Source organism: Somniosus microcephalus, unplaced genomic scaffold (assembly GCF_052327205.1).
Source record: "Somniosus microcephalus isolate GS21.2 unplaced genomic scaffold, FLI_Smic_1.0 unresolved_chr4, whole genome shotgun sequence".
Classification (NCBI taxonomy): domain Eukaryota; kingdom Metazoa; phylum Chordata; class Chondrichthyes; order Squaliformes; family Somniosidae; genus Somniosus; species Somniosus microcephalus.
The window spans coordinates 36,006,749-36,029,952 of NW_028225182.1; the positions used below are offsets into that span (position 1 = coordinate 36,006,749).

The window sequence follows — 23,204 nt, forward strand, 5'->3', positions numbered from 1 at the left end:
AGTCAATTGCTTTAATCAAAAAGAGCAACCAAATTTGAAATTAGTTTGTTCAGGTTCCTTTAAAGTTTTATTTATTTACAGACTAACTGGTTAATCACCCACACATAAAAGTGTACAGTTGATTGGTGTAACCACCCAATCAAAAGAGTCACTCCGATTGGTCGAATTAAAATAGGCCCTCCTGGCAATAAATACATGAGTTCTGGCATTGGGTAGAAATTGTGGAGCTTGGGGTTAATTGGCTCAATGTGACTGCAGGTTGTGTGTATAAAAGGTGCTTGTTGATGGATGCAGGGATAGTTGAGTTGTTTAGTATGATGGGGGATTTTGTAGTGAGGGGTTTGCTCCCAGTGCTGGTGTTAGTTGGAGCTGTTTGTTCCTCTGATATTTGGCAACAGTTTGGGGGCCAGAGGTTTCCATGGAGAAGAGTAAAAGCCACCCCTGGGCCTCAGAGAGTCCCTTCTCCTGGGTCTCCCTTTGGCTCCGGTTTCAGTGTGTCTGCGGGGCGCAGTGTGTCTCCACTGCAGACTGTGAGGGTGCAGTGTGGAGAGCACAACCTGCTGGTCAGGGTACAGATGGATTTATTTGGAACCAGGCACCTGATTAAAGCTGCTGACCTGACCCTGGGGACGGCAGGTTGTCGGCCAACTGGGATCTACTCTCAGAACCACACCGTCCTCTTTGATTATGGGCTGCATGAGTGTGGCAGCAGAGTGAAGGTAATGTGATTCCTCAACTCTTGCTCTAAGCTTGGAGTATGGATTAGACCCAACTCTTTATTCCTACCTTTGGTGAAATGTCATTGATGTTGAGGAGATTCCTGTCTCCTGCTTTTAAATCCTCAGACTTGTGTTGAATTATGCATTGTCCTTGGCTTTAACTGGTCTTCCTGAGTCTCCAACCTTGTGATCTCAGCCCTATTGGCCTTGAGCCTTCACTTAGTTCTTCAAACTTTTCCTTCCATACATCTTGTCTTGTGGATTTTCAGGTCCCTGGGGATTCAGTTTAATGGTTCAGTTATCTACAATATTCAGTTTTTGTCTCTCTGTCTCTCATACAGAGGAGCTGTGATTAAATGAGGATTTAATCTTGTTCTTTTCATTGCTCTAAATTATCAACCTGTGGCTCCTTTTATTGAAGTGAAGCTGTCCTTTCATTGAGTCTTTATTCTGTTTAATTGTCTTGTGCTTGCAATCCCCCTCCTTGCATTAGCTACTGAGGCTGCACAACTTCCAACCACCTGAGTAGAATGTTGTCCATTTCTGAACCTGATGTCTTTCAGATGTCTGGAGATTTCCTGGTCTACGCCACCCACCTGAACCACACCCCCAAGGCCCATGGATCTGTCATTGTGAGAACTAATGGAGCTGTCGTTCCCATTGAGTGCCACTATTTTAGGTAAGATTCTTTACACTGTCGCGAATAACGTCTACAGCTGGTGTAGTTCTCTGACCTTGTCCTAAAATGGCTCCATTGTCTTTCCAGGAAGGGCAATGTGAGCAGTGACCCGATCAAGCCCACCTGGATCCCGTTCAGCTCCACCAAGTCTGGAGAGGGGCTTCTGTCATTCTCTCTGCGCCTAATGAACGGTATGTGATGGGTGGATGGGGAATGATTTCCTGTAGTCACCCATTGGCAGTTGTACCCAGTCTCCAACCCTTGTCCCTCTTGTACTTCAGATGACTGGCTCACAGAGCGCACCTCGACTGTCTACTACCTGGGTGACCTCATTCACATTGAGGCCTCTGTTTCAATGACCAACCACATGCCCCTGAAGCTCTACATTGATCGCTGTGTCGCTACGTTGAGCCCAGACGAGGACTCCACCCCGAGATACAGCATCATTGACTACAATGGGTAAGGAGCGCTCTGCTTTCTCCAGCTAGTCCTGTCTCAATGGCTTCTCTTGATTCACTCCATGTCCCTTTTTAAAAAATTATTTCTTCAGTTGCCTCCTGGACAGCAAAGCTGAGGACTCCTTCTCAACCTTCGTGTTGCCAAGAGACGGGCGTGAGCTGGACAAGCTTCACTTTGACCTGGATGCGTTCCGCTTCTTTGGCGATGATCGTTCCTTGGTAAGAGGAAGCTGACCATTGCAAAGTATTTACAGCCATTCTGCATAACTGGCTTGTGCTCCACACGAGTGTCCTCCCACCCCTCTTCATCTAACTCCAACATATCCTTCTATTCCTTTCTCCCTGATGTATTTATCTAGCTTCCCCTTAAATGCATCTACACTATTTGCCTCAACCACTCCCTGTGGTAGCGAGTTCCACATTCTCCCCACTCTGGGTAAAGAAGTTTCCCCTGAAATCCCTCTGCTGTATATCCTGTGATCCTATGAATCACTAACATTAACCAGTTTTCTCTGTTTCTAGCCAGCTTGCTATCCATTCTGCTACTTGTCCCCTGAATCCACCTGTTCATTGAGTTCCCAAGTTGGGAGGGAGTCACTATATAATGACTTGTGTTGACTGTGTCCCTCAGATTTTCATCTCCTGTCACCTGAAGGTTGCTGCAGTGGATCGGAGAGATTCCATGAGCAAAGCTTGTACTTTCCAGAAGATGCAGAATGTGTAAGTGCCCCCTCTCCCTCAGGGATGTGTTGTGTGGGGAAGTGATGCCCAACCTGATTGTGAAACTGATTCTCTTGTTTAGCTGGGCTCCATTGGAAGTATCCAACAATGACGTTTGTGCCTGTTGTCACTTGGGCAACTGCAGTGCCACAAGGGAGTTTGGATTTGATTCCAGAGGAAGGAGGGATCTTGTACCTGAAGCTGGTAGGACATTGATTCTCTAGATGTTGGAGGTTGCCCTTTACCCTCTCTAACTGGAATGTTTGATATTGCAGCGAGTGATGCTGAATTGAAGTGGGAGGGTGAGGCCTCCCTTGGACCCCTGGTCATTCTGGACACTGATGTGACCGACCTGGCAACCGAGTCCCTTAATGAGGTTGAGCAGCGGATGCAGGAGAGGTCTCCAGGTGGTGAGTTGGCCGACTGCTAGTTTCCATTTCCCCCTCAGTATTTCCTTCACTCACTGTTGGTTTCTCATTGCTGTTTAGGTGCTGAGTCTGAGGTGGTCCTGATGGTGGCCCTGACTGTGACTGCTGTGTCTCTGATCTCTGCTTCTTTGATCGCCTTGTTCCTGTACAGGAAACACAAGCAAACCCTGCGCAACAACTTGTGATTAATAAAGTGGTGAAATTAGCAAATCTGTCATGGTTATTGCTTACATTTGGTCATTGATCACGGCTGGGGATTTGCATTCTGAATTTGGGAAGTTTTCCATATTTATTTACTTCCATTAATGATTCTTGACCCAGTGGCATGCCTACTGAGTGTATTTAAGCTTTTCACCAGATATCAGGCTACTGGGGTATCTGCCCCATTTCACTAGTTTATTAACAGCAACTTGGAAGTGTTTGCCTGGAGCGAGTTATCTTGGCCTGCTGTTTGTCCCTTGTTAAGGAGGTTTGTGGGGCTCTTGTGGAGTGAGGTTAGTGGGACTGATTATTGAGCCCCATGAAATTGCAACGTTCCTGGAAATTTTAATGCTGGGATTAGTTTATTACTAGAAGTGGAGGTTGTTTAGTCCTCTATAACTGACTGGGATAATGAGTCTAAATGGGGTAGATGTCCATATTATAAAAATGATAGCGGCACTAGTGAGGGTGCAAAACATTTACTAGGATGATGCCAGAACTGAGATTTGACTTATTAGGAAAGATTGACCTGTTTGGGATGCCTTCTTTAGGAAAGAGAAGGCTGAGGGTGTTTAAAATTATGACTGGGTTTGATAGGTTAGATATAGAGATGTTTCCACTTGGGGGCAAGACCAGAACTCGGGGCCTGTAACTACAAGGTAGTAACTAACTAATGACTCCAATGGTGAATTCAGGAGAAACTTCTTTACCCAGAGAGTGGTGAGAATGTGGATCTCGCTATCACGGAGTGGTTGAGGCGAATGGTGTAGCTGCATTTAAGGGGGAGCTCTAAGCATGAGGGAGGAAGGATATGCTGTTTGGGTGAGCTGAAGGGTGGGAGGAGGCTCGTGTGGAGCATAGACTAGTTGGACTGAATAGCCTGTTTCTGTGTTGTCGATGGCTTGTTAACCTGCAGGATTAGTCACCTGAGGAATTGCATCTCTGAAGGCCCCTTAAATGGCTTTCGGTGTTGGCCGTGGCTCAGTGGACAGCACTCTAGCCTGGGTCGGAAGGTCGTAGGTTCAAATCCCACTATGAAACCTTGAGTACAAAAGCCAGGCTGACGCCCCCAGTGCTGCACTGTCGGAGGTGCCATCTTTCGGATGAGAAGTTAAACCGAGGCCACTTCTGGCCCCTCGGGTGGATGTAAAAGATCCTATGGCACTTTTGGAAGAAGAGCAGGGGAGTTCTTCCCTCTGACCAATTATTATCCATCAGCCAACATCATAAGATGATCTGGCCATTATCACATTGCTGTTTGTAGGCTCTTGATGGGCTGCCATGTTTCTGACAATAGTGACTACATTTCAAAAGTAATTCATTGGTTATGAAATGCATTTTTTAATTTGTTCATGGGGTGTCACTGGCAAGGCCTGCATTTATTGCCCATCCCTAGTTAGCCTTGAGAATGTGGTGGTGAGCTGCCTTCTAGTCCAGTTGGTCAGTGTGCTGTTGGGGAGTTCCAGGATTTTGACCCAGTGACGATGAAGGATCGACGATATACTTGCAAGTCGGGATGGTGTGTGACTTGGAGGGGAACTTGGAGGTGGTGGTGTTCCCATATGCCTGCTGCCCTTGTCCTTCTAGGTGGTAGAGGTCGCGGGTTTGGGAGGTGCTGTCGAAGAAGCCTTGGTGAGATGCTGCAGTGCGCCAGTGCTGGAGGGAGTGAATGTTTAATGTGTTGGTGTGACATCCTGAATCTGGGTATGGTGCTGTATAAATAAGATTGTTCTTTCTAAACATCTGACGTGAGTTTGGGACCTACAATTAAATATAATTATCCCTAACCAACATACTAGGCCCCCAATTGGGATTCAGTTGCCGTACTGGATCTCCAACAGCAGGTGGGGATAGAATCCATACCAACTTAACGAGCACAGTTTTGTATCTCTTGTGGCTGACCCTGGTCAGTGAATGCTGGCTGAAATCTGCAGTAGAACTGTTGTCAATATTTAACCACTTACATATTTATGTAGCCCCTTCAACGTACTGAAATGTCCCAAGGTGCTTCACAGAAGCCCTATCGAATAAAATTTGACACCAAGCCACATACGGAGATATTAGGGCAGATGACCAAAAGCTTGTTCAAGAGGTAGGTTTTAAGGAGGAGGGAGCGCTGGAGAGGTTTAGGGAGGGAATTCCAGAGTTTGGGGCCCAGGCAGCTGAAGGCAAGGCTGCCAATGGTGGAGCGATTACATAGAAACATAGAAGATAGGAGTAGGCCGCTTGAGCCTGCTCTGCCATTCAATGCGATCATGGCTGATCATCCAAATTCAGTACCCGATCCCTGCTATCTCCCCATAACCCCTTGATCCCTTTAGCCTTAAGAAATGTATCCAACTCCTTCTTCTTGAATATATCTAATGAATTGGCCTCTGCTGCCTTCTGTGGTAGAGAATTCCACAGGTTCACCACGCTGTGGGTGAAGAAATTCCTCCTTCAGCGACTGGTGCACAAGGTCACCCAGGTCTCGTTGCACTTCCCCCTTCTCCCAATCTATTGCCATTCAGATAATCTGCCTTCCTGGTTTTGCCACCAAGTGGATAACCTCACATTTATCCACGTTATATTGCATCTGCCATGCTTCTGCCCAATCACCCAACCTGTAAATCATCCTGTAGTTTCTCGGCATCCTCCTCACAGCACACACGCCCACCCAGCTTTGTGTCGTCTGCAAATTTAGAGATATTATATCTAGTTCCCTTGTCTAGATCATTAATATATATATTGTGAATAGCTGGGGTCCAAGGACCGATCCCTGCGGTACCCCACTAGTCACTGCCTTCCACTCAGAAAAAGACCCGTTTATTCCAACTCTTTGCTTTCTATCTGCCAACCAGTTCTCTATCCAAGTCAGTACCTTGCCCCATCCCATGTGCCTTAACTTTACATACAAATCTCTTATGTGGGACCTTATCGAAAGCCTTCTGAAAGTCCAAATCCACCACATCACAGAAACCCCCACAGTGCAGATAGAGGCCATTTTGGCCCATCGTGCCTGCACCGACACATATCGCACCCGATCCCCGTAACCCCTACACCAACACATATCCCACCCTATTATTGAACGCAGCAACAGCCCGTGGCGCGCCCAAGTGGTGGTGGTAAGGGGTAGCGAGAAGAAACGGATGGTGATCGACTATAGCCAAACGATCAACAGGTACACCCAACTAGACGCCTACCCGCTACCCCGCATATCAGAAATGGTGAACCAAATCGCCCAATACCGGGTGTTCTCCACCATCGACCTCAAGTCAGCGTACCACCAGCTCCCTATCAGACCAGAGGACCGCCCGTACACCGCCTTCGAGGCGAACGGACGCCTCTACCAATTCCTCAGAATCCCCTTTGGGGTGACGAACGGGGTCTCGGTCTTCCAGAGGGAGATGGACCGCATGGTCGATGACCACCACTTGCAGGCAACCTTCCCCTACCTCGACAACGTCACCATCTGCGGTCACAACCAGCAGGATCACGACTCGAACCTCGAGAGGTTCCTGAAAACCGCACAAAAACTCAACCTCACTTACAACGAGGACAAGTGCGTTTACAACACCACGCGCCTCTGCATACTAGGCAGCGTGGTGGGGAATGGGGAAATCGGACCAGACCCCGACCGATTGAGCCCCCTACGGGAGCTGCCCCTGCCCAACACTCCCAAAGCCCTGAAAAGGTGCCTGGGGTTATTTTCTTATTATTCCCAATGGGTCCCCAACTACTCCGACAAAGCCCGCCCCCTCTTGAAAGCATCCTCTTTTCCGCTCTCTGCTGAGGCCCACGCCGCCTTCAAAAGCATTAAGCGGGATATTGAGCGAGCCACGCTACAGGCAGTGGACGAGAACACTCCCTTTCGAGTGGAAAGTGATGCGTCTGACTTTGCCTTGGCGGCCACCCTCAACCAGGCGGGGCGGCCCGTAGCTTTCTTCTCGAGGACCCTCCAAGGGCCCGAGATCAGACACTCCTCCGTGGAAAAGGAGGCCCAAGCCATCGTGGAGGCAGTGCGCCACTGGCGCCACTACCTAGCCGGCAAACGCTTCACCCTACTTACCGACCAGCGGTCGGTAGCGTTTATGTTCAATAATAAAGAGGGGGAAGATTAAAAATGATAAGATTCTTAGGTGGCGGATCGAGCTCTCCACCTTCGATTATGACATCATTTACCGGCCAGGGGCCCTTAACGAATCCCCCGACGCCCTCTCACGAGGGATGTGTGCCAGCGCCACCGGGGATCGGCTACAGACCCTCCACAACGACCTCTGCCACCCAGGGGTCACGCGGCTGTTCCACTTCATAAAGTCCCGTAACTTACCCTACTCGATTGAGGAAGTTCGGTCTCTGACCAGGAATGCCGCACTTGCGCTGAGTTCTCCCTTATCTATTTTACTAGTGACGTCCTCCAAAAATTCCAGTAGATTAGTCGAGCATGATTTACCTTTTGTAAATCCATGTTGACTTTGTCCGATCCTGTCTCTGTTTTCCAAGTGCTCTGCTATTACATCTTTTATAATGGACTCTAGCACTTTCCCCACTACCGATGTCAGGCTTACCGAGACCTGTAATTCCCCGTTTTCTCTCTACCACCTTTTTTGAATAGTGGGGTAACATTAGCTACCCTTCAATCCATGGGTACTGTTCCAGAGTCCGTCGAATGTTGGAAGATGATCAGCAATGCATCTACTATTTCTAGGGCCACTTCCTTAATTACGCTAGGATGTAGATTATCAGGCCCTGGGGATTTATCGGCATTCAATCCCATCAATTTCCCTAACACCATTTCCCTACAAATACTGATTTCTTTTAGTTCCTCCCTTTCATCGGACCCTATGTTCCCCGACATTTCTGGGAGGTTATTTGTGTCCCCCTTTGTGAAGACAGAACCAAAATATGTATTTAATTGGTCTGCCATTTCTTTGTTCCCCATTATAAATTCCCCAGTTGGGGATGCTCAAGAGGCCAAAATTGAAGGAGCGCAGAGCTTGCGGAGGGTTGTGGGGCTGGAGGAGGTTGGAGGGATTTCAAAACAACGATGAGAATTTTTAAAATCAAGGCGTTGCTTAACCGGGAATCAATGTAGGTCAGCGAGGGGTGAATGGGACTTGGTGCGAGTTAGGATACGGGCAGCTGAGTTTTGGACGGCCTCAAGTAAATGGCGGGTAGTGCGTGGAAGGTCAGCATTGGAATAGTCGAGACTACAGGCGAATGGAGATGTGGCAGTCAGTCTCGCCTGGGTTTAGTGAGTGTCTACACAAAGCCTCATACACAACATACAAAAAGTTGATGTGCATTCACACTGAAGTCTTCCAATAAATATGTATAATCACAGAAGTGCTTGTTTGAGTAAACCAGTTAACATTTTATACACAGCCAGCACACCTCGCCTCACCCCGTAAACATCTGCCATCAAAGCCCAGTTGCTGTATTATTTTGTGGGTCTGTGCTCGGGTTAGCAGCCCTCCAGGATTGTCCCAGAGGCTCCAGGAATTAAAAGATTCATCTCTGGGAGCCTGGCACGTCCTGAGTTCATGATAGGTGCGGTATTCCCAGAAGGTTGTGGGTTCGAGTCCCACTCCAGTGACAAGAGCACATTAATGCAGGCTGACACTCTAGTGCCACTGCTGAGGGAGCGCCGCACTGTCGGAGGTGTCATCTTTCGGATGAGACATTAAACCGAGGGCCCGTCTGCCCCCTCGGGTGGATGTAAAAGATCCCATGGCCACTATTTCGTAGAAGAACAGGGAGTTATCCCCTGGTGTCCTAGCAAATATTTATCCCTCAATCAACATCACTAAAAACAGATTATCTGGTCATTATCACATTGCTGTTTGTGGGAGCAGGCTGTGTGCAAATTGGCTGCCGCATTTCCTACATTACAACAGTGACTGCACTCCAAAAAGTACCTCATTGGCTGTAAAGCGCTTTGGGATGTCCTGAGGCTGTGAAAGGCGCGATATAAATGCAAGTCTTTCTTTCTTTTACAGGCGACTTTGGGCCGATGGTTCCCAAAGCTCTCCACCCAATGGGGGCACTTTGGTTTGGTTTTTGGTTGATGACATCACCCAGTGTCTTCCTATTGATGGTTTTGGAGAAGGTCAACCCAATCTCTGCCTCTTTCTTTATCATAGGCAACGGCCTATTAAAAGTCAACCATGTGCTCCCTTTTTAAAGGGTCGCAAACGATAAGGTCTGTAAATTAACATAAATTTGAAAGGAACCTTAACAAATCAAATTAAAATTTGGTTGCCGGGGGTGATGATGCACTCCATTCTCCGCGGCGCCCACCGGTCGCGGAAGGCCTCAAGCGTGCCAGTGGATACCGCGTACTCCATCTGCAGGGCCACCCGGGCGCGAACGTGGCCGCGGAAGAGAGGCAGGCAATCGGGCAGCTCTTTCCCACCCTCTTTCCAGTTGCCTGTTGACACAGCCGAGGCGAAAACTCCCTATCGTCTTTTGTGTCGCTGCGAGATCACCGGGACAAGCTCTGGTTCAACATGGATGCGTTCCGCTTCTTTGAGGATGCCAGGGACCTGGTAAGAGTTGGCCAGATGTTGGAAGGTAAGACGGTGAGCGTTGACGCTGAGTAACTCCTGGATGTGTCTCCTGCAGATCTTCATCAGTTGCCACCTGCGAGTAGCTGCAGCAGATCAAAGGCCGGATTCGGTCAACAAAGCCTGTTCCTTCCAGAAGCCAGCCAACCGGTGAGAGAAATCTACCCCCGAATGGTGGACCTCTTTCTTTTTGGCGCATGAATGCGTTCTGACCGATGGCTTGCTTCCTTGTTTAGATGGTCCCTGGTGAACGAGTTGGGCCTGTCCCTGGTGGAAGGATCCAATGAGGTTTGTGCCTGTTGTGATGGGAGAAACTGCAGGGCCCAGAGATTGCGATCTGGAGGAAGACCACACTCCAGGGGCAGGAGGGAGGTCCCATCTGAGCTTGGTATGTTGTGGTGGTGTTGAGGGTGATAATGGATCTTTTGTAACTGGATGGAACTAATTGTTGCAGAGTCTGAGCCTGTGTGGGAGGGTGAGGCCTCCCTTGGACCTCTGATCGTTCTGGATGTAGATCTGGACCTAGTTCATTCGGTGGAAGGTGAAGCTGTTGGGACTCGTGAGGAGGTTCCGAGTTCTTATCGAGGTGAGTGTTGATTGTATGGAAACCCAATTCCAGTCCTGTGACTCCTAACTCCATATTGGCTTCTCGTTCTCGGCAGGTGATGTGGGTTCTGAGCTGCTTCTGGTCGTGGCTGTGACGTTGGCAGCTGGGGTCCTGATCTCAGCCTCTCTGGTGGCCTTCCTACTGTCCAGGAAACACAACTGAATCCTTTCCCTAAATTGCGCTGCTTTATTTGTCAAATGGTTCAATAAAATTGAAATGTGACTTGGTTGAGTTATAGTCTTTGGTGTTGAACTGGATTTTAAATACACTGTCATGGTGGTTTGAACTAAGTTGTCTAAATGACACTAGACCAGTTTTGGAGGCCTATATTTAACTGACAATTTCACCACACACTGCTGCGTTTTGGGCAGTTGAAATTAGGCATTTGCACCTGGAATAAGATTGTGACATTAATAGGATGGCAACTAGAATCATACAGCACAGAAAGAGGCCATTCGGCCCATCATACCTGTGCTGGCTCTTTGAAAGAGCTCTCCACATTTAACATCCCTTAAAGGTTAGTTACAATTGCCTTTTTGAATATAGTGATGTAACCTACCACCCACCATCACACATGGGTGGTTAGTGGAATCAAACAGTGCTGAGGGGATTGGTAAAGGATCAATGATCTTTTTCATTGCACTCTGGCCTCTGGTGCATTTCCCCCACCCGCCCAAAATCCTTCGCCCACCCCACCTCCCATCACCCCCTGTTGGTGGCCGTGCCTTCAGACATCTGGCACCTCAGCTCAGACATTCTCTCCCTAAAACCCTCAACCTCTCCTCCTAAGACATTGCTTCAAACCTATATCAGTGTCCAGGCATTTACCTGTCCTAATGTCTCCTCCTTTGATTCTGTCAGGTTTTTGTCTGATTTACGTGAGTTGAATGCTTTGCTTAGTTGAACATTGGGCGGTGTAACAAGGCACCACTGCAACAAGATGGTGAGGGCAAAGGGGCAGGAATATAAGATGGCCATTAACAGATCAAATTAAGAATTTAGGAGAACATTCTTTACACAGAATGTGGAACATGGAGTGGTTGGAGCAGATACATTTGGAGTTGAGATACAGATTGACCATGATCAAATGGAATGGCAGAACAGGCTCGAGGGCCTGAATGGATTCCTCCTACTCCTATGTAAGGGGAGGCTGGTAGCATAGATAAGGGAGAATGAAATAAAGGGCTCTGTGGAGGCGGGGGGTTAGATACAAGGTAAAGCACGCTCTACACTGTCCCATCAAATACTCCCAGGGCAGGAACAGCACAGGTTAGATACAGAGTAAAGCTCCCTTTAAACTGTCCCATCAAACACTCCCAGGGCAGGTACAGCACAGGTTAGGTACAGAGTAAAGCTCTCTCTACAATGTTTCATCCAACACTCCCAGGGCAGGTAGAGCACGGGTCAGATACAGAGTAAAGCTCCCTCTACACTGTCCCATCAAACACTCCCAGGGCAAGTACAGCACGCGTTAGATACAGAGTAAAGCTCCCTTTAAACTGTCCCATCAAATACTCCCAGGGCAGGAACAGCACAGGTTAGATACAGAGTAAAGCTCCCTCTACACTGTCCACATCAAACACTCCCAGGGCAGCTACAGCACGCGTTAGATACAGGTTACAGCACGAGTTAGATACAGAGTAAAGCTCCCTCCACACTGTCCCATCAAACACTCCCAGGGCAGCTACAGCACGCGTTAGATACAGAGTAAAGCTCCCTTTAAACTGTCCCATCAAACACTCCTAGGGCAGGTACAGCACAGGTTAGGTACAGAGTAAAGCTCTCTTTACAATGTCCCATCAAACACTCCCAGGGCAGGTAGAGCATGCGTCAGATACAGAGTAAAGCTCCCTCTACACTGTCCCATCAAACACTCCCAGGGCAGCTACAGCACGCGTTAGATACAGAGTAAAGCTCCCTTTAAACTGTCCCATCAAACACTCCTAGGGCAGGTACAGCACAGGTTAGGTACAGAGTAAAGCTCTCTTTACAATGTCCCATCAAACACTCCCAGGGCAGGTAGAGCATGCGTCAGATACAGAGTAAAGCTCCCTCTACACTGTCCCATCAAACACTCCCAGGGCATGTAGAGCACGGGTCAGATACAGAGTAAAGCTCCCTGTGCTCTGCGCAAAAAAGTTATCAAATCCCAACCTCAGAGGATCACACCCTATTAACCACCTCCCTCAGAATTCATGTTCCCACAGCTCCGGCCATTTGTGGATCCTCCCCTTCCTTCACTCCACCATTGGCACCTTGGGATGTTTTTCTGCATTAAAGGTGCGATATGATGTAAGATTTGAAATTTTCAGCAATAATCACGCAAGAAAACAGGATAAAATAAGACAATTTATTGACCAAAGTAAGCTTGCACAGAAAAACCTTTGATAAAAGGGCATACAAAATGGCCGCCGGGCCTCGTGATCAGTTTCTGGACCATTTGATTTCTGTTACTGCAAGCCAGACAGGCTTGTTGATTGAAGACAGTAAGCCCGCGAAAGCCAGTATCGGGAAACCGAAACTCAGGGAAACAGCATACATATTCAATAGATTCTAAGTACAAGACAGTTTCAGGCAAACAGGATGGGGCCCATCAAGATATGGGCGGACAATGAATGAACACTTAAACCCATTTAATTTACAAAGGAGAAACCGTTTAACAGCCATCAAGGGAAATCTCCAGACCGATCAATATGCGAACCGAGTTACGGTGACAAAGTAAAAGACATTAAAAGACATTATCGGCCAGGAAGGCCAGTTAAGTTATCACCGGCTCCCGTTACAAGACAAAGCGCCCCTGCAGAGATTTCTGCCCACCAAAATATTACAAAGACTGGACTATGATCTGGCGGGAGATAAGGCTGGCCCAAAAAGGGTATAAATATGGATTTTGAAAAGTCCATCAGCGCCTCTTCTACCTCGATAGCTTCGGAATTCGATCAGGAAGTTTCGGACGGACATTTCGGAAAGGACAACGTGGTCGGTGTTCAGCCAGACAAGGCTTGGCCACGACGAGAAGACGACGAGGGTGGCCCGGGTACCGTTGTCGGGAGATCATCGACGACCCAGGCCGAAGAAGAAGACGCCCTCAGGAAAACCGACGATCCAGGCCGGAGAGAAAGGACATTCCGGGCCTAGCACTTCCGTGCCTCAACATCCCATCGAGGTGTTGTTCTGTTCCATGAACCCAAATCCACAACAGACTTGGTGGATTTCAGCCATGACGAGCGCTCACCGAGGCTGTGTCCACTGCCTCATCGCCTGAGAGAGAGAGAGAGAAAAACAAGCTGCGCCAGAAGTTTCCAAATCCACGTGACGACGGAAAGCTGTGCCAGAAAGGCTGCGAACCCCTCCTTTTTGCGATTCTGATAGTGGTGACCATGATCCCGAGTTCCTCAAGTCGAAACTGAGTTTAGGTATTAGGGGAGGGAGTAAGGTTAAATCGTAATGTGTTTCCCCTTTTACGACGTTCCCCATTTCCATAGAGTCAAGTTCATAAATTTGTGCATGATTGTAGTTACTTTAATCTGTGCCTATGACATGTATTTTGTAATGCTTCAAACTGTTTAAAAATAAAAGCATCCATTTCGTGCTGTTCAACCTGGTCTATTGAGTCCTTTCTCTGCACTACAGTTCTCTGCATCTAAGTCCAAGGTCTAGAACTGTAGGGGAGAGTGGGTCGAACCACTCAAGGGTAATTATTGCACAAAGCCTGGCAGGAAACCAGAACGAGCAAGAGAAACCCCCTACAGAAATGGCGACCGCGGCAGGACCTTGGCAGCAGGAAAGTAGTGTGTTAGATCAAGGCCTGAATAAACGAAATGTGATGGATGAAAGAATAGCGGATTATGTTTTTGGAAAGGTAAACCTCACAAAACAATGGATATCTGACCTATTAAGGGACAGGCGCCCGCTAGACGCAGCCATCAAGTGGACAGAAAGCAAAGAGCACAAAAGATCTGTAGAAAAGGCGGTCTGGCTGATGTGCTACAAGAAGCAAGTCCAGCTTTTGGACCAAGTCGTTGTAGCACAGACGGCCCAGATCAAAGGGTTATTAGCAGAAGTAGAGGAAAAGGTTGCGGGAGGTCAAAAATTGATTGAATCGCTTAACGCGCTGAATCAGGAACGCCAATCCACAACTCACTGCCACGAAACCTGGGTAGAGTATTTAAAATGTCAGGTCATTGAAGCCAAGGCCTGTGAAGGTAGAATGAGAGAAAGGTGTTTCCGTCTAGCTAAGCAAATAGAGACCCAAGAGGAAAGACTTCTGGGAGCCAGGGCAGCATATAAGATGGCCATGGAGGATAGATCTGAGAGCACTGACCACAGCGCTTGCCGCCGGGAGCAAGAGGACCTGAGAACGGCCCTAGCCAAGGCAAACGGGTTGGTGTGTCTCATAAACCCACCAGCGAGCCAGCTATTGCTAGCCAAGGAATCCAAAAGACCGATTCCACAAGAGATAGTTCAGGAACCAACCCCCGAACCCTCTGCGCCTCCTGCTTATGATGAGTCTTGGACTCCGGGAAAGGAAACGGAGACGGTAGATGAAGGGATTCTTGAGGAAGAGCCACCCCAGGTAGCAGAGTCAGGACCGGCACCGATGTGTCCCACGCGACACCGGAGGCTCGGTCCAGGCGCCAATGATGGCGAGGACGGACCCCTTGTGAACCAGGTCATAATGCCCCACAGCGCACAACAGCTGAGGGCAATGATAAGTCACATCCCAAAACTCACCGAGTCAGGATATCCCTCCGTCCATTTTAGGGACATGGAGCAGACCGCAGCAGTTAATGACTGCGACGGGGTTGAACAGTCTAAGATGCTGCTGTTCTCCCTGGACAGCTCGCTCCTCCAGTGTCTCCCTGACGAGAGCAAGAGAGGGCACAGGGAATATGGGTTGTTACGGGACGAGATCCTGAAGATTATAAGAGAGGGTGACGGAACTCCGTTCCTCCGTTTAGAAAAGACAGTGCAGCTAGAAGGAGAACCCCCACGGGTTTTCGCCGGAAGGTTGTGGCCCGTGTATCGGCGCAGCTGCCCGGGAGGACCGGACCGGAACGTGCTAAATGATGAACAAAGGGCTCATTGGCTCCGGTGCCTGGTAGCAGGTTGCTTGCCAATAGTGAGGGAGCAGGCCAAAGCATGGTTTGACCCCACTAACGCCCGCTCCACGGAAGACGTAGTGCTCGATCAGCTCACGATCAGTTACAGGAACAACAACGCCTGTTTTAAAAGGAAAGGTGCATGAGGTGAGGCCTGCAGCTTCTGCTAAAAAGGAATGGCATCAGGAGGGGAATCGCCCTCCCCAAGCCAAAAGCAGTTGTTACGGGTGTGGGAAGGAGGGTCATTGGCGCAAGGACTGTAGAAATCCATGGAAGGATAATAGGGGGAGATTCCCCGCAGCCCAAGCCCAAGCCCAGACCGTTGCCCCAGCACCAGCCCAAAACCCAACCGTAGCCCCTGCCCCAGCAACAGGAGGTGGTGCGGTTGTGGATCCCGCTACGATTGAGTCAATTTTAGAGACTATGCGGTCTCTGATGACCTCGCAGGGGAAGGTAGCAGTCGCCAACAGCCCTATCGCTCCCGAGACCCCAACTGAAGCACCTAAATGACTGACGCCTGCGCAGCCCGTCTACTTGTGTCCGCTCCGCTATGACGCCTGGAGAAGACCTGTGGTGGAAATGGAGGTGGAAAGGGAAAAGGGTAGTTACCTGTTGGATACGGGAGCTTCGTGCACCGTGATCCACACAGCTAGACCTTTTGCCTCACCTCTGTCCACCCAGGCTCCATTCTCAGTAGCGGGTTTCACAGGCAGAGAACAGACTGGCGCGTACTCCATCCCGCTCTCCATTCATTTGGGAGCACTCCACACCACATGGACGTGTATCCTATTGAAGTGGAGTGAGGGGGGTGGAAAAGGCATCCTCGGGGCTGATTTCTTGGTGGAACACAGGATCCTCGTGGACCTGAGAAATCACTGTCTCTGGGGAGCCGAGAGCGGTTTAGGTAAGGTAGTTGTAATCCCAGGGAGGGAAGAAAAGGGGGCCCTGTGCACCATGAAGCCGTCAGGAGGTTACGATCTCGAGCTCATGGTAGCGAACGTCCCAACGGACTTGCAGGCGTGTGTGTCGGAAAATCTGACCGCGTTTGCCACCCACAAGCACGACTGTGGGAGAGTCACTGGGTTTGAAGTCAGCGTAGACGGGGACCCCATGATCCGACCCCAAAAACAGTATAACTTCCCCAAGGAGGCAGAACCCGACATGGAGACCGCAATATCTTCATTGGTGCAGCAGGGCGTATTGAGACCAATAGCCACTCACGTGAACTCCCCCTTATGGCCGGTAAAGGAGCCGGACAATTCGTGGAGAGCCACGGTGGACTACAGAGTCCTCAATAGTAACATCCCAGCCTGCGCGCCCACGGTAGCAGCAGTTGCAGACCTAATAGGGAGTATTCCAGCATCGGCGACCACGTTCACGGTGCTGGATATCTCGAACGGTTTTTGGTCCATTCCGCTGCGGCGGGAGGATCAGTACAAGTTTGCCTTTACTTTCAAAGGGCAACAGTACACTTGGAACTGCTTGCCACAGGGTTTTACAACAGCCCCAGCATTTTCCATCAATGCATGGCGGGGAGTTTAAAAGAATTTAGCCAGCCCAACCGGATAGTACAGTATGTGGACGACTTACTCCTGTTCACGGACACAAGGGAGGAGCACGGCCCACTATCAGCCGAATTATTGGAGCTGTTAGAAAGGAAGGGTTTCAAAGTAAACCCAAAGAAAGCACAGATCGGCCAGCAGGAAGTCAAATTCCTGGGTCTGGCCATCTGCGCTGGAGAAAGAGCCATAGATAAGGCCAGAAGGGAATCAGTACAAGATCTGCCGATCCCCAACACAGTAATGGGTGTAAGGTCCTTTTTGGGATTGACCGGGTACTGCAGAGATTTCATCGAGGACTATGCTGCCACAGCAGCCCCGCTACTCCGACTCTTACACAAGGGAATCGAGTGGTCTTGGGAGAAGGGGTGCCAGGCAGCATTTGAGAAGTTGAAAAGAGATCTGCAGACCGTGCCAGCCCTAGGGGCCATAGATGGGGGAGAGGAGTTTTTCCTGGAGGTAGCCGCTAGTGGGGACAGCCTGAGCGCCGTGCTGCTCCAGGAGCGGCACGGCAAGCTGAGGCCGGTAGTTTATTCCTCCAGGGTGCTCACGGATGTAGAGAGGAGTTTCTCCAATTGCGAACGGCATCTCCTGGCCACGCATTGGGCTGTGAACAGATCAGTGATCTTCACAGGAACCTCTCCCATCACGCTCCTCACCCATCACACCCCCACAAAGATGCTTCTGGATGGAAGGATTAAGGATGGGACCGTAAGCAGCGCTCGGACTGCGCGCTGGACCCTCCTCCTTTCCCAGATGGATCTCAGAGTTAAAGGCCTCTGCGAGCCAAAGCTCGCAGCCAACATGGTATATCCCGGAACAGCCCATCGGTGTTCCGTAGAAGGGGTATGGGAGGTCAACATAGGTTTACGGGCCGGGATACACCCCGCAGGCCGCGAAATCTACGTAGACGGTTCCAGCACTGTATCTGCTGGCGAACAACTCACAGGGTGCGGAGCTTATGACTCTGCGGCAAACATTGCCCTGGCAATTAAGCTCCCCAGCACTATGAGCGTACAGCAGGCTGAACTGTCCGCGGTGGCGTACGTGGTTACCCACCCCGAGATTTTCCCAACCCCATACACGATTTGCTCAGACAGCATGTTCACATGCAATTCGTGTACGGAGTACCTCGCCATCTGGTCCCGCCGCGGATATACCTCTGCGGACGGGCGGCCTTTAACAGTTAAGCCCTTGCTGGAAAAGTTCCTGGCAGCTGTGGGGGAGGAAGGGAAAGTGTTCATCCATAAGGTGAAGGCTCATTCCACCACAGAACCCCGCAGTCAGGGCAACCAGCAGGCGGATGCGCTAGCCAGGGAGGGTGCCCGCAACGGCATTCTCTGGGACCCCTATGGACCCGGATCCGTGGCGGCGATCCAAGGCAGGGAGGGAATTCCAGGGAACACAGGGGTGACACCGCCCCCAGACCTAAAGACCGTCCAAACCCTGGATCCCGCCCTAAAAACAGTCCTAAAAGCCATCACAGAAGGCAAGCAGGTAGAGGGTCCGTACAGTACGGCAGCCCTCTCAGTCAAAGAAGGCATGTTGTTCCGAGAGGAGCAGTGGGTTGTGCCGCAGCAGCACCGGAGGGAATTCCTGCAACTGGCCCACGAGGGTCCAGGGGCGGGACACCCCGGGCCTGAGGTTACCTGGCAACGGGTAGAGCAGGCGGGATGGTGGCCGGGACTTCGGGACGATGTCCGCGAGTTCTGCACAAGCTGTCTTGTGTGCGCTGCAACAACCCAGACCCCCACAAAAGGAAGGTGCCCATGGGGCACATCAGGAGGGTAGAGGGACCATGGCAGTCGATTCAGGTAGACTACATAGGGCCCCTTGTCCTGGTAGATGTGTTCACCAAATGGGTAGAAACTTTCCCGTGCAGAACAGCTACGGCACTGGGCAATGCTAAGATCTTGATTCGGGAAGTGTTCTCACGGTGGGGACTCCCCCGTTGTGTAGAGTCCGACCAAGGGAGTCAGTTCACCGGTCAAGTAATGCAGAACGCCCTCATGCTCTTGGGCATTGAGGAGAAGTGGCACGTAGCATACAATCCCCAGTCATCCGGGATTGTTGAACGCATGAATCGGACCCTCAAGGAAAAGCTGAGGAAAGAGACAATGGGCTCGCCCCAGAAATGGGCGGAGGTCCTGCCTTTAGACCTCATGGGGATCCGGGCCAGCCAGTCCAAAAGTACGGGGTATTCCCCGCACGAATTAATGACTGGAAGGATCATGCGAACACCCACCCATGTACTAGCCCCGGTGCTCACTGAGGGCCAGCTCCGAGAGGTGAAGCGAGACAAATTCGTCCAAACCCTTTTGGAGCGCCTGAAACAGATTTATGGGCAGGCGGCTGGGAACATGGGAAGACAGCATCGGGGAAACCGACTGTTACTGGAACCTCGTAAGCAACAAGAGTGGGTAGTCGGAGACCAGGTCATGGTCCGAAACTATGCCAGGGTAGGGAGTTTTGAACCATTGTACATGGGGCCTTACAGCATTGTAGACAAGGCCAGCCCCATGGTTTATGCAGTGAAGGTGCCCCGACGTACCAAATGGTTTCACATTAACCAGTGTAAACTGTTTAAATCGGGTGCACAAGGGCCAACAACAGGGACCAGGTCTGAGAACAAAAATCCTCAGCCTGTAACAGAGTCACAGACCACACAGGCTGGAACAGTAGCCTGCGTGAAGGGAGGGGCCACCCCATCGGAGTGGGAGGTCTCCCCTCTAATTTGGGATTCGGACGAGGAAGAGCCCGAACAGCTCGACCTCGCCTTAGACCCGATCACGGAGGAGGAAGAGTCAGAGGACGACGATCCCGCCCTCGACTCATGCTTGGGGGAGGTGGGGAATGGGGGCGGAGACTCACTACCTGTAGGGACAGGTGAGGTGGAGTCGGAAGCCACAAATCCCGGCCCCGGGGGGGCGGAGCCTGAGGGAGGGGAGCTGGAGCCGGCAGCTGTGGTGGAACCACAGGCTGTGACGGTGACAGTCCCAACCCCTGGTCCATCAGCCCCGGGAGCCTCACCCAAAGCAGCCCCTCGTAGGTCGACTCGAGCGCCCCAGCCCAGAAAGTTTTGGTCAGATTCTCCCCATCCTTCCCAACCTCGGTCTAGAGCAGCCCCAGAAAGGCATGGTTCCCGTTCAACAGCGACAGGCTGCGGGGGATCAAAGCCGAAGGTCAGTGCAGCCCCACCACAGGGTGCAGCACGCTGCAGCCCTCACAGGAATTCAGTAGGCCGCCCGGCGGAGGGCGGTGCTGTACATAAGTTAAGTTAGGTAATTATGATGATAGTTTAAGGAATATAAAGTTTACGGTGTTAAGAAATGTTAAGAGTACGATTTTGAAGTCTGCCCGGTATGTGTGCTTGTTTGGAAGCGGGGTCTAGGAACCCGCGCGTCCATTTAATTAGGCCAGCACCTATTGGGAGCCTGGCTACATCATTTTATTGGTTACAGAAACCTGGGATATGATGAAAAAGATTCTCATCGTGTTCGTAGCGATCGGGTGCGGGTGGGCCTACCGGGGCCGCACCAAGGACGTCATCATCTTCGGGTGTTCCGGGGACACGGCCCCCATCGCGACGGATGGGACAGGGGAGCGAGAGGTTGAGGAAACCGCCACCTACTTCCACCAGGGGAGATGGCCAGGTTGGCTGGGGACGAATTCTACGGAATACTCCAGCAATTTCGGTTTTGCCTACCAAGAGACTTCGTTAACGTGCCCTCGGGTGAGGATCCTTGCACCCAGAGTCAGCGTTACCGTGGGAAAGAGGATCTGTCTGGTGTGTAATGGGAACGTACCACTAAGGCGATGGTGGTGGCTGCGAAAGCTGGGAAAGGACATGAAGAACTCTACGGTCGAGTGGGAGCGACTGGGTAATAATACCCATCGGACTATTACGGGGACTCACGGACAATTACGTGTGTGTTGGGACAAATGGTGGGAACCAGATGAAGGAATATATGTCTGTATGTGGGGTTCAAAACGCGTTTGCCCCAAGGGCGTATCCATCTTCTTCCAGAGGCAGTGGCAGGATGAAGGAAAGGGGATGAGATGGGATGTCAGCACTCGGGCGTGCGGAGCCCCATACTCCCCTATTCCGGTAAACGCCACTGAACTCATCACCCGCCCACGCAAGCCCCTGCCCACGCTTCCGGCGGCACTAGCCCAGAAAGAAGGGTGCCCCACCACCACCAAGGGACCCGGGAACGGTTTAGTATTGGTAGCCACCGGTCAGGTGCTGTACCAAGGGGTACACTACGCGGTAGCCTCAGTGATTTTAAACCTCACTGAGGTACGATTGCCGGAGTGGTGTCCCAAAGAAACGGAACAATTATACCAGGTCCTGTTAACCCGAATGTTTAGACAGTTTTACGAGTTTGACTTTGCCGACATCGACAAAGACAAATTATACACCACACCACCGGAAGTTTTGGATCGAGTCGGGAGGCAAAGAAGGGGTACAGTAAATGACATATTCACTGCTTTTAATACCGGGACATCTGTCGTCAACGCTCCAGATAACGTGGAGCTGCAGACACAGATCAACGGTTTAAAAGCCCAGTTAAGGAACATACTAACAGACGAAAATAAAGTAGTGGGTTCTGAGTTACATGAAGACCAGGCCATGACACTACACTTTAAGGAAATAATAGCTGAGCTGGAGAAACACGCGAGAACGGTAAATGTGCTCATTAAGGAGGATCGGAATGCGTCCGATCAAGCTGCGCAAAACGAGGCCTGTGTGGCTATACGGGGCGTGGTTACTGGGCGAGGGCCGCAGTAATCTTGAGGATTTAAAACAGGGTTTGGTCCCGTCCTGGATCAGCAACAAGCACTTGCAAGCGCTCCACCCTTTTGAGAATGCATTAAGCCCGTGCCAGCTCAGGCTAGCTGCAGAAGCGTACCCAGTCCCAGTGGACTGCGGACGTTCGAATCATACTATCATGGGAATAGTGGTAAGAATGCCGGTGTTGGGTCCCGCAGCAAAGCCCGCCCCGGTATACAGGGTGGAGAACATTGGAGTCATTCAGGGGGGCGCGCACATTCGTTACGCAGTGGTCCCGCCTTACGTCATCAGATGGGAGCGTACGATGACAGGCACCGACCTCTCGGGGCGTCGGAGCCGGGGAGCACACATCATCCTGTGTCCCCAGCACTTGAATGCCTTTTTGAAACCACAGTGCGGGTTCTGAACCGCTAGCGCGAAGCCGATAAATTGCTCCATGGAGGCAATGGCAGAGGACCATGTGCCCCCGCAGGTAGCATATATCGGGGGTGGGACATACTGCGTCACCACTGCAGCGCCTCACTACCGCTACGGACAGCACGAGTGGCGTTCGATCAGTGATAGCAGTTTCTGTTTCAAACCCAGGGCCGAGGTTCAAGTGGCACAACAACGAATTGTCCCCATTCCTGCACCCTCCACCGTTCACCTCACTGTAAAAGAGAATTTCACGGACTTACAACGATTCGTCGCGCATTTTGGTTATGTAATTCCCCCTCTTCCCGAACACCTCACCAAGATTTTAAAAGCCGTTATAGTTTCACAGAAACATTTTTACACACTGGAGCAGAAGACTTTAGAGATAGGAAAAGACATATTGGACATAGTCATCCCACTATGGTGGGACTTGTTCACTAACATAGAGATCCCGGCCTGGATTAGAATAGCATCCCACATCCTAGTAGTGTGTCAGGTTTTAATTGTGATATTTTTGCTGTTCGTCCATTGCAAGAGAGGCAAACGCCTCCAGAGGCATGAGAACACAGGAGAATGGAGAGAACACTATGTGCGAATGGGGGAAGAAGACACCCCACTTTAAGCTGCTAGTATTGAAAGTTAGGCGTCCCTCCATTTTTAGATTTTGGCCATTTGCACGTTTTCTTTTAAGTGTATGAATATTGTTATGTTATTAGTCGTTGTTAAGTTTTTGGATTAATAAAAGGTGTATGCAGGTGGTGCAAGAGGGTATCAACCCCTGCACATCTGACAGATGAATGTGTTATAGTTTAAGAAGTACTGCCTATGATTGTCCAAATGTGCACAAGGTCATTTTCGTTTTTTTCGGAAATGGGAACTGCATGTGTCGTGAGGGTCATAGATAGTTAAATGCCAGGAATGTTTGGATGTGGGGAATCAGGGAAAATTTGCTCACCAAGGATCATTGCTACCTCTAG

At 50.3% G+C, this 23,204-nt stretch overlaps 1 protein-coding gene across 1 annotated transcript; it reads left to right on the forward strand.

Moving 5' to 3' along the window:
* The first annotated feature begins 300 nt into the window (after window positions 1-300).
* LOC147090529 (zona pellucida sperm-binding protein 3-like) lies at window positions 301-10,362 on the forward strand. Its single transcript, XM_085977132.1, has 9 exons — window positions 301-719; window positions 1,283-1,398; window positions 1,486-1,589; window positions 1,680-1,857; window positions 4,627-4,641; window positions 9,627-9,732; window positions 9,809-9,900; window positions 9,987-10,138; window positions 10,205-10,362. The coding sequence occupies exons 1-9, from the start codon at window positions 315-317 to the stop codon at window positions 10,345-10,347; spliced, it is 1,311 nt and encodes a 436-aa protein (XP_085833258.1). The 5' UTR covers window positions 301-314; the 3' UTR covers window positions 10,348-10,362.
* Window positions 10,363-23,204: the final 12,842 nt, after the last annotated feature.

Bases quoted from the DNA above. Each gene is read 5' to 3' on its own strand.
- LOC147090529 (XM_085977132.1), top strand. From the start codon at position 315: ATGATGGGGGATTTTGTAGTGAGGGGTTTGCTCCCAGTGCTGGTGTTA. The intron at 9,733-9,808 runs GTAAGAGTTGGC...TGTCTCCTGCAG, and splicing joins TTGAGGATGCCAGGGACCTG to ATCTTCATCAGTTGCCACCT. The intron at 9,901-9,986 runs GTGAGAGAAATC...TTCCTTGTTTAG, and splicing joins TTCCAGAAGCCAGCCAACCG to ATGGTCCCTGGTGAACGAGT.